General features: G+C 39.4%; 1 protein-coding gene across 1 annotated transcript in view; it reads right to left on the bottom strand.

Annotated features, from left to right (window-relative positions):
* The window catches only part of zdhhc8a (zDHHC palmitoyltransferase 8a), a 33,174-nt gene extending 21,539 nt beyond the window's left edge, over positions 1-11,635 (bottom strand). The window contains exon 1 of the mRNA XM_079860677.1: positions 11,433-11,635. Within this exon, the coding sequence (XP_079716803.1) occupies positions 11,433-11,515 (83 nt within the window). The 5' untranslated portion in view covers positions 11,516-11,635. The remainder of the gene's footprint in view (positions 1-11,432) is intronic.
* Positions 11,636-11,942: the final 307 nt, after the last annotated feature.

Below are 11,942 nucleotides of genomic sequence, written 5' to 3'. Positions count from 1 at the left end.
TCTAAATGATGAACATGATCTGGTAAACCTGTCGCACACCATCTCCTCCAGTCCTTCTGTGTCTGACTGATAGTAAAAGTCCTTTAATATAATTGTACAAATGTCCTCCTTCAGCTCGAGCTTCACGAGTCTTTCTGCTGTCAAATCTGCTCTGATTTTATCAAGTTAACATGAGAATAACTTTTATATTGTTAATATTTCAGCTGGACTGAAGCAGGTTTACATGATTATCCAGACATCATTTACTATAAAAATCATGAGTATCAAATATGATCATCAGGCTTTTGAGGCTTTTGTTCATCTCTCTCTTATATTGCATTGCATTATATGTTTCAAAACTACAGATCATATAACTAAGCATTTAAATATCATCTTACTAAGACTTATTATTGGCAGATATTGATATTTATATGCATTTTATGTCAGTATCTGCTATACTGTTATAAAGATTTCAATGGTTTACATTACAAGCATCAGAATTTCATCACTTTTTGTCCATATACACATCAGCATCTGCAGCAAACAGCATATTTTTGCTCAGTTTGAGGCTCTGAATAAAACTGAGCTGTTTTTCCCTCTATATTCATATTTATATGAGCCATAAAAGCCTGATGCATCTAATATGATGCGCAAAAAACACACGCATATTTAAAAAATATTTTGTCTAAAGGTTCAATAAACTGTTCCATTTAAAAAAATACATTATTTTCTGACTATTTTTTCCGGTTTAATTCATGTTCAGTCAATTCCTGATCAATAAAATCAAGTACCATCAATATTTTATAGCACTGAAACCCTTTTTGGCTCAAAAACGCATCAGGTAAAATGGGCTGTAAACGCCGTTTCATGGTGACTTTAAGAATCCACCTCTATATTAAAGAACAACCAAATGAAATACATCCAAACAAACCAATAATCATTTCAGATCTGCCTTCATTGTTCCAGGGGCGGACTGGGACCAAAAAGTGGCCCTGGACTTTCTGGCCCACAGCAGCCCACCATATCCCACATCATAACACATTGGCACAATGATGTGCAGAATATTTTTTAACACCACTTATAGCATAAAAATTAGGGCTGGGAAAAGATTAATCGCATCCAAAATAAAAGTTTGTGTCTACGTGATATATGCGTGTGTACTGTGTATAATTATTTTGTATATATAAATACACACAAATATGCATGTATATATTTAAGAAATATTTGCATGTATATATATTTATATATAATTTATATTATAATTTTAAATATTTTATATATAAATAAATATTTCTTAAATATATACATGCAAGTGTGTATTTATATAGCCAATACAAAATAATACACACACATATATCACGTAGACACAAACTTTTATTTTGGATGCGATTAATCGCGATTAATCTTTCCCCAGCCCTAATAAAAATATAACACAATACAACAATAAATGCTATTTAAACATTAATTTTAAGTAACAACATATTTGTAAAACAAAGGGAAACAAACAGAAGAACATTAAGAAACGCAACATTATTAATATAAGCCTATAATATGTTAATTTGAAGCATTTCACAGCATCTACCTCTAATTCTTTTTTTAACACGTAACGTAACCTTTCAGCACCTTTTCTTTACTTCCTCTTGTCATACATGGACAATTATAATAATTATATAAATTATTATAAAATAATTATCTGGTTAGTGAACAAGTCATGCAGTGCACGATAATAATAGCAAAACAGCGAGCAAATAAGTCAAAACGCTACAGAAGGCTGTTCTAATGTCACGTCGTGTTACCTGAGTGTTCCTTGGCGAATATTTCAGTAACATGAGCGGAGTGGAATAAAGAAAGTGTTTTGCAGGATTGATATTCAAAACGGTAAGCACGCACTGCTTTGTTTACAGTTTGTGTAACTTATCTGCAGCCGGCAGCGTCCGTTTCTCTTTTTGAATGATGAATATGAATATATCTGTAGAAATAAACCGTTGTCTCATTTACACGCAGACGCAGAACGCGCATTCTAGCTGACAGCCGGCTGTAGTTTTCTCGGTCTGTTCAAGTGCAGCTTTTTTTCCCGCGACGCGACAACACAGTCGGCTTTCATCAGCGCTAGTTCATCGGCGTCGGCTTGGTGTGTTCCAGGACGTGAAAGGGGGCGTGTTTCAAGATACGCAATGGAGTAGACCAAACTAATTAACAGGGAGGGAGTGCAATCCACTCACAAAACACTTGTCGGCCGCGGCCGCGCGATCGTCTCTCACTCATCCATTTGCGTAGAAAATAAATGTAATGATTTCCGTCATTTAAAAAAAAAAAAAAAAAAAAATATATATATATATATATATATATATAGGCTAGTATATGTGTACCGGGTGGGCCGGCCCACTTTGGCCAGCGGCCCACCGGGAAAAGTCCCGGTGCTCCAGATGGCCAGTCCGCCCATCTTTTAGATCAAATGTAGTGTTGGCTGAATAATTCACAAGCAAAAGTTGAATTAAGCGTCTTTTGCCTGTCTGTGGTGTTTGAAGCTCCGTCTCGAACACATCTGAGAGGCTCGTCGGCCCCTGAGGACCAGCACAAAGACAAAAATGAAAGTGTGGATCATTCCAGAAAAAAGAAAAACCCAGCAGGGGATGATTACATCTGGAGCGTGGGATTAAACGGAGAGGTAAATCATGGCCACTGGGACGCAGATTAAACTCAGATTTTCATTGAATGAATGTCGTGTATGGAAGGATATTTCTGCCACATAAGAAAACCAGTCATGCTACGGTAAACCATTATGATGACATAAAAAGTCAATTATGACAAAGTCGAATAATTTTGACTTTTTGTCATAATTTCGATTTATGCTACAACTACAACTCAAATCCAGAATGTAATCAATTTGAATTTTTATGTCATAATTTCGACTTGGTATGTAATCATTTTGACTTTTTATGTCATAATTATGACTTATTATATCATCATTTTGACTCGTCATAATTTTTATTTTGTGGGCCCTATTTTAAGGATCTAAGCGCATGGTCTAAAGCGCTGGGCGCAAGTTCAGTTAGGGCGTCTGAATCCACTTTTGCCAGTTTAACGACGGGAAAAATGGTCTGCGCTCCCGGCGCTGGTCTAAAAGGATCGTCCCTATAGGGATCTCCCAGTCACGTGACCCCTAGCCGCGTGTCAGCCATTTTGACGGAATACTTCAGCGCACCTACATACATGAGAATGCAGATTATCACATGTTTTATGGCTGCGAATTGATTAAAATAATATATTAGTATATAATGGTCACTGTATTAATTATCTTGAGCCTGCTGTAATGTTCCTATAAATATATTTTATTTCCAACTGTGCATTCTGAATAATAAATAGGCTAAATATATTTATCCACTAAGCTGCAGCAGTCATATGCTTGTCTTCCCATTAACGTTTTTTTTCCCTTCTCTTTCTGACATTTCTTACCTGTTGGGTTTACATTTTTTAATTAAATTGACTATAAAGATTGCTTGTGTGTGCTGGTGTTTATTCCAGTCTTTTAAAATAGTTGAATGAATGCTCGCGATCGTGCCTAGTAACGATGTTAAATAGGCTAGGCTATTTAATCAATAATGTAACGTTACACAGGGTAAGTTAGAGGAGAATGACAGTCAACTACTTTGAATATTATAGCATTTTGGGCATAAACATGTAAATAATGAAAAGACTGACATTGAAAAATGACACAGAATGATTAAAATTTAAATATTTAATTCAAATAAATAAATGTTCGTGGTTCACACTGATGTTATTCATTTGTTCTCACACACTTCAGCGTCACGGTCACTGGTTTAGACGAATACTGACCATTAGCTGGTACTATTATTAGCACAGCGGCCGTCAGCTAACTCTTCACGTCATGTCATCACAAAAAGAAATATACAAGAGGAAGATAAAGGAATTAGTAATCATAGATCCTTATGAAGCACCACAAGTTCTTTTTACAGACATTAAGTGTGTAGAAAAACTTCCTGACATTGAGTTCGGTGACATTTACAGCTAAGTTACCTTATTCACTTCCCATCACGCTACACCGGAGCTTCATTAAAAGCATACACAAGCTTAGCAGGCTATCAGTATCACAGCATCGTTCGGGCATGATAGAAAAATAGGTGAATATAGACATTCTCTGGTGAATATTTCGCGACGACCTGTATTATGACCAGCGGTTTAGGATTTTCTATACCGTCAAAATGGCTGCTCCAACTGGCGTGACGTCACGCGGGACATCCCTATTCTCTTAATGAGTAATGGGTGTGTTTTGGGCGTAACATGCTATAAACCAATCAGAGTCTCGTCTCCCATTCCCTTTAAAAGCCAGTTGCGCTCGCGCCGCGGAGGATTCGCTATTTTACATGGAGGAATTTGATAGTGAAAAGACCGAACGCGTCTCCAGAGCGCCAACGGATCTGCTCGTGTGCGCGGTTAAAGCTGTGTGTGTGTGTGTAAATGTGAGTGAGTTTGTGTGTGTGAGGTTAAAGCACGCGAGCAGAACATCTTCGGGTCAAGCCGGAATCACCATATCTTTATGTACACAATAATAATCGTTTACATTGTTATCCTTTTATTTTTAATATTTGGCATGTTTGTGTCCCTGTGTGTGTAATAAGCCGAGTGTATGCGCGTTGCACACATATTTTTGTTGGTCGACGGCTCTATTTCAGTTCCTCAAATAGCATCGCTCCAACAATGCTCCTGAACACACACCTCGTGCTCAGACCAGCAGCCCATGAACGAACAAACGAGCGCAAATGCATTTGCTATTTAAACAACGTGGCGCAGGACGTGAAAATGAAAACTGCGTCAGGCTGAAACTAGCAAAACACACTTGCGTCGCGGCTAGCGCTGCGTTGTGCCGGGTGTATGATAGGGCCCAGTATGTCACAATTTTGACTTTTTTATTAATTACTGAGTGACCTTTTATGCCATAACTTTCAATACTCCTTGACCACAGGTTTAATTATTGTTTTACTATTGTTGTGTGCTTTTTAATTTTGGTAGTTTTATTTTTCCATTTTCTTAGTTTTATTATTTTCACTTTGGACAGCCTTGTTTGTTTTTAAATGTGCTTTATAAATAAGTATTGTATTGTATTGTAATTTCTATAATATTGACTTTTTATATAATTATGACTTTTTAAGTCAATTTCGACTTTTCATCTAATAATTAAGATTAACCAAAGCATGATTTTTTTCCCTTATGTGGCAGAAATGTGTTTCCATAGTCGTGAGATCGAATTAAAGACAGGAAACTACAACATGATTTGGTTCCAACTGAAATGCATGCAGATTTGTTTCTGACACATATTTCTTCATATTCTCTAGTGCCCATGACACATTTCTGTCTGGTTTATGTGTGTCAGTGGTGGTCCTGTAGTAACGGGGGATGGAGGGGCTGTCCCGTACGTTCGCCACTAATCCCAGATTACTGACTGCGGATCAAACATCCGTCTGCCAGAAAAACTGCTGGATCCATATGAGAATACACTATAGTGAGCGCAGAGAAAGAAACCAACAATCAGAAGATTAGACAATCAAGAAGTAAGCAATAAGATATTTAGTATGACGTCAAAAATTAAGCCTATTTTAGGACTTTTACGATTTTGTTTTGCTTTATTTTCAGCACGATTAAGCACATTTGCCCCCTAATTTCTCATTGAAATGTGCTTAAAACCCTCTGTTCTATAGTAACTTTTGACTGAAAATATTTACGTTTTGATTTATTTTACTTCATTGTAAAGTTGGACATGATTCAAAAAGGTTAAAAGATCCTAAAAAACTTGTAGTCTTCGTGAACGGCATTACAAATGAATGGGAAATGAAAACCAAAAGCTGTATCAATCTATAAATCAGCCAAGATGGAAAAAGAGCACAAAGCAATGAAGGGGCTCACTGAAAAATTATTAAATTATTTTTTATAAATTAATTGATTGTATTGTATTGTGTTGTGGAGACAAAAGGATCATAATTATTGCATAAATATTACTTAGTACCAAGACATTCCTCAAAATACAAAATATTAAACAAAATATATTATTGAGCAAAATAAATATTACCAAAAAAAAGTAAAATTTGGAGTGTTTGACCACTTTTGCAAAGTTTCTCGGGGGAACGCAAAGTTTCTCTGGAAAGTTTCTCAGGGGAACGCAAAGTTTCTCGGGGGAACTCAAAGTTTCTCGGGGGAACGCAAAGTTTCTCAGGGGAACTCAAAGTTTCTCTGAGGAACGCAAAGTTTCTCTGGGAAGTTTCTCGGGGGAACGCAAAGTTTCTCTGGAAAGTTTCTCGGGGGAACGCAAAGTTTCTCAGAGGAACGCAAAGTTTCTCAGGGGAACTCAAAGTTTCTCTGAGGAACGCAAAGTTTCTCTGGGAAGTTTCTCGGGGGAACGCAAAGTTTCTCAGGGGAACGCAAAGTTTCTCAGGGGAACTCAAAGTTTCTCTGAGGAACGCAAAGTTTCTCTGGGAAGTTTCTCGGGGGAACGCAAAGTTTCTCTGGAAAGTTTCTCGGGGGAACGCAAAGTTTCTCAGGGGAACTCAAAGTTTCTCGGGGGAACTCAAAGTTTCTCGGGGGAACGCAAAGTTTCTCGGGGGAACTCAAAGTTTCTCAGGGGAACTCAAAGTTTCTCGGGGGAACTCAAAGTTTCTCGGGGGAACGCAAAGTTTCTCGGGGGAACTCAAAGTTTCTCAGGGGAACGCAAAGTTTCTCTGGAAAGTTTCTCGGGGGAACTCAAAGTTTCTCGGGGGAACGCAAAGTTTCTCGGGGGAACTCAAAGTTTCTCAGGGGAACGCAAAGTTTCTCGGGGGAACTCAAAGTTTCTCGGGGGAACGCAAAGTTTCTCAGGGGAACTCAAAGTTTCTCTGAGGAACGCAAAGTTTCTCTGGGAAGTTTCTCGGGGGAACGCAAAGTTTCTCTGGAAAGTTTCTCGGGGGAACGCAAAGTTTCTCAGGGGAACGCAAAGTTTCTCAGGGGAACTCAAAGTTTCTCTGAGGAACGCAAAGTTTCTCTGGGAAGTTTCTCGGGGGAACGCAAAGTTTCTCAGGGGAACGCAAAGTTTCTCAGGGGAACGCAAAGTTTCTCTGAGGAACGCAAAGTTTCTCTGGGAAGTTTCTCGGGGGAACGCAAAGTTTCTCTGGAAAGTTTCTCGGGGGAACGCAAAGTTTCTCAGGGGAACTCAAAGTTTCTCGGGGGAACTCAAAGTTTCTCGGGGGAACGCAAAGTTTCTCGGGGGAACTCAAAGTTTCTCAGGGGAACTCAAAGTTTCTCAGGGGAACTCAAAGTTTCTCGGGGGAACTCAAAGTTTCTCAGGGGAACGCAAAGTTTCTCGGGGGAACGCAAAGTTTCTCTGGGAAGTTTCTCGGGGGAACGCAAAGTTTCTCTGGAAAGTTTCTCGGGGGAACGCAAAGTTTCTCAGGGGAACTCAAAGTTTCTCAGGGGAACGCAAAGTTTCTCAGGGGAACGCAAAGTTTCTCAGGGGAACGCAAAGTTTCTCTGAGGAACGCAAAGTTTCTCTGGGAAGTTTCTCGGGGGAACGCAAAGTTTCTCTGGAAAGTTTCTCGGGGGAACGCAAAGTTTCTCAGGGGAACTCAAAGTTTCTCGGGGGAACTCAAAGTTTCTCGGGGGAACTCAAAGTTTCTCGGGGGAACGCAAAGTTTCTCAGGGGAACTCAAAGTTTCTCGGGGGAACTCAAAGTTTCTCAGGGGAACGCAAAGTTTCTCGGGGGAACGCAAAGTTTCTCTGGGGAACTCAAAGTTTCTCGGGGGAACTCAAAGTTTCTCGGGGGAACTCAAAGTTTCTCGGGGGAACTCAAAGTTTCTCGGGGGAACTCAAAGTTTCTCGGGGGAACTCAAAGTTTCTCGGGGGAACTCAAAGTTTCTCAGGGGAACTCAAAGTTTCTCAGGGGGAACTCAAAGTTTCTCAGGGGAACTCAAAGTTTCTCAGGGGGAACTCAAAGTTTCTCATGGGGAACTCAAAGTTTCTCAGGGGGAACTCAAAGTTTCTCAGGGGAACTCAAAGTTTCTCAGGGGAACTCAAAGTTTCTCAGGGGGAACTCAAAGTTTCTCAGGGGAACTCAAAGTTTCTCAGGGGGAACTCAAAGTTTCTCAGGGGAACTCAAAGTTTCTCGGGGGAACTCAAAGTTTCTCGGGGGAACTCAAAGTTTCTCGGGGGAACTCAAAGTTTCTCAGGGGGAACTCAAAGTTTCTCAGGGGAACTCAAAGTTTCTCAGGGGGAACTCAAAGTTTCTCAGGGGAACTCAAAGTTTCTCAGGGGAACTCAAAGTTTCTCAGGGGGAACTCAAAGTTTCTCAGGGGGAACTCAAAGTTTCTCGGGGGAACGCAAAGTTTCTCTGGGAAGTTTCTCGGGGGAAGTTTCTCGGGGGAACGCAAAGTTTCTCTGGAAAGTTTCTCGGGGGAACGCAAAGTTTCTCAGGGGAACGCAAAGTTTCTCGGGGGAACTCAAAGTTTCTCAGGGGAACGCAAAGTTTCTCGGGGGAACTCAAAGTTTCTCGGGGGAACTCAAAGTTTCTCAGGGGAACGCAAAGTTTCTCAGGGGAACGCAAAGTTTCTCAGGGGAACTCAAAGATTCTCAGAGGAACTCAAAGTTTCAAACTTCAAAGTGTTTCAACTGTAATTATTCTATGAAACAGTAAACAGTTAATGTGCACCTGTTCATGTCTGATCCAAATGAAGCTGGTCTCAAATCAAACTGATTTCATTATTAAATGAACTTTATTCTGTTTGATCTGATAATCAGAATATCACTTTCAGAACTGTTTCCTACACAGTCAGCACCATCAAACACAGACGCATGACAATACATAACGCATAAGCTCTGGGAAAGTGAGTTAATCACTGAATATAGGTCATGAACAAATGATTTCTGTGTGAGGACAAAGGCTTTTCTCTTTAAGATCCTGATTTCTTATCAACGGATTACTGCCGATGTCTCTGTGATTTCTGACCATCTGCACACACTCCAATCCCTGATGAGAAACAGAGCCATAGTAAAGCTAACAGTAGCAAATACACACAGATATGACCGTCATTAAAATATACAAATATACAAACACAAAATGATTCACTCAAAAGGGATAAAAATCAGAACTACTGAAAAATCATACCTGGATCATCCCTGTGCACGAAAACTAAAATAAAAACAAAATGTGAAAATAAAAACTAATTCAAAATATTAAAAACGTATAATATACTATCTCAACGATACCTCTATTTACCTTGTGTGTTATATTGCTTTAAAAAACACTTTATAAATACTATATAATATAATAATAATATAATATAAAACACTATATAACACAAATATTATGATCCGATTGATCTGTGTGATTCTTCCACTAGTAGATTTAGTTGTGTCATAAACTAAAGTTCACGAAAAGTTCACTTTTCGATCAGAACACACTGATCTGTTCTAACAATAAGCAGACATTTTTATCCATAACCCATAATCGCTTATTACAGGTACAGACAAACTGGATTCGAAACCATTCCGACCTTCAGTAAGCCTGGTTTAGTTCACACCCAGTAGCTTCTGTGGTTTACACAGAACAGATGGAGCGCCACGCTTTCATTACTCCGCTTAATAAAGGCCAGTCTATCTCTACAACAGCAGCCGAAGATTACAGTCATAAATAACCTGGGGAAAATCATGCTTTACACAAGCACAGTGCATGCTGGGAAATCTGCATGCATTCCTAGAGACTCAAGAGGAACATTTATAATATAAACTCGGTATCAAATAAAAGCTATACATTTTCAAATGAATCAAAATGATTCACTCAAAAGTGATATAAATCATTCAAATTAAGACTGATTTGCACAACAAATCAATCTCAAATCAAGGTTTTGATGCATATCTTCATTATTTATGTTATAATAATAGTGCAAAATAGTGATGAAAGCACAAATAATACAAATGTTGTGATGAAAACGTGACACAGATGAAAACTTGCTTATATTTGAGCTTCTTCTTTGTCAAGATTCCAGTGTTATTTTAGTATCAGTCACATACTATTATTGTTTTCATCATTGATAATAATCATAAATGTTTCTTGAGCATCAAATTATCATATCACAATGATTTCTGAAGAGTAATGATGCTGAAAATTCAGCTTTGATCACAGGAATAAATTACACTTTACTATATATTCACATAGAAAACAGATGGTTTACATTCTAATAATATTTTGTGATTTTTACTGTATTTTTAATTAAATAAATTCAGCTTTGATCACAGGAATAAATTACACTTTACTATATATTCACATAGAAAACATATATTTGACATTGTAATATCGTATGAGCTGCTTCTGCTCACCAAGGCTGCATGTATTTGATGAGGAACGCAGGAAAAAGAGTGAAATATTATTACAAACTCTTATTTATTCAACATCTGAGCGTTTGGTGTGAAGCCCGTTCTGTGCAGATGACAGATGTGGTTTCTGTGAGCTTAAACTCGTGCAACGGAGGTCACACGCCGGATGAACACCTCGATGTGTCCTGAACGGGGAATAAAACAGCACTGGGAGCAAATCCTAATCCCGAACTTCCCATCTGCTGGAGCCATCAGAGCTAAACGCACGAAACGCATGAAATCTGGGACAGACACGGTTTCAAAGGTCATTCCATAACAATCCAGCTCATCCACAACACCTGATCAGATCAGATCAGCCTTTCATTTCAATGCATAAAGTGCTCGTTCTCAACACGCATTTGCATATAAAAAGTGCAGCAATGCAAATTAAGAATCACAAGCCTGTGTTTTAGAGACTAGACTGAAAAAATGTTATAATGTTGTACATCAGTGCATAAGCAGTTGTTTGCAGTGGCTCACTGCCCTACTTTCAGTGCTGGATTAAACCCACATCTCAGTATGGAGTTTATATACTGTGCTGTCCTGTTTAACATTAAACGCAATACTAAATTATACACTAATTAAGAAATAGCTTATGATTGTGCTGATGCTTACCTGATAAAACACATTTCAGAAACTATAAAAACTATAAAAAAGTCTCTTTAATCAACATGAACCTTGTGAATGAAAAAGAGTGTCATGAAAGAACATCAGGTGTCCTTGTGTCTGTAAAAGTTAAAGGTAATGAAAAATAAAAACTGTTTACGTGAATGGAGGAGGAGGATTCCCAGCATGCAGTTCTGCATTTAAAAGATGTCTAAGAGCATCCAAGAACAGCCAGACGTGTAGACTAGAACAAGGCAGCGTTTGGGCTGTCAGTGGAGATTTAATAGACGACTAAACCATCGCCCGAGAACGACATGTAACCAAATTCAAGGTTATTTTGGATGGAAGTGTGTGACTCACAGCCGGACTATATCGGGTCTATAGTTAACCTAGACGCTGAAATGATGACTATTGTGTGCTGGGTGTGTGTGTGTGTGTGTGTGTGTGTGACTTACGTGAAGACGAAGAAGAGTGTGGATGAAGAGACCAGCAGAGCGGCAGCGGTGGACACTGGGATATAAGCGCTGCTCCTGCGCATCGTTCATCTGCAACATCCATCAATCAGCCCAACAATCACACACTCATCACATCAGACACACACTCATCACATCAGACACACACCAACATCATCATCAGCATCAGTGTTTAAATCCTCAGTGTCTTTCTCCTGTCAGTTCAGTGTATTTATACTGGGGATGCTGAGAGGGCGGGGCTTGAGGGCCAGTGGGTGTGGCTTACAGAGGGAAGAACAGGGGTTGCTGAGTGGGAGGAGCAAAATGGCAGTGGGTGTGGCTTAAAGAGGGCTGGGCTTGAGGGTAAGTGGGTGTGGCTTACAGAGGGAAGTACAGGGGTTGATGAGTGGGCGGAGCATAATGGCAGCGGGTGTGGCTTACAGAGGGCTGGGCTTGATGGTCAGTGGGTGTGGCTTACAGAGGGCGGGGCTGGATGGTCAGTGGGTGTGGCTT

The sequence above is a fragment of the Squalius cephalus genome (assembly GCF_949319135.1).
Source record: "Squalius cephalus genome assembly, chromosome: 24".
NCBI classification, from domain to species: domain Eukaryota; kingdom Metazoa; phylum Chordata; class Actinopteri; order Cypriniformes; family Leuciscidae; genus Squalius; species Squalius cephalus.
The sequence above is the reverse complement of the archived record's forward strand: the minus strand, read 5'-3'. Positions and strand labels throughout refer to the sequence as shown.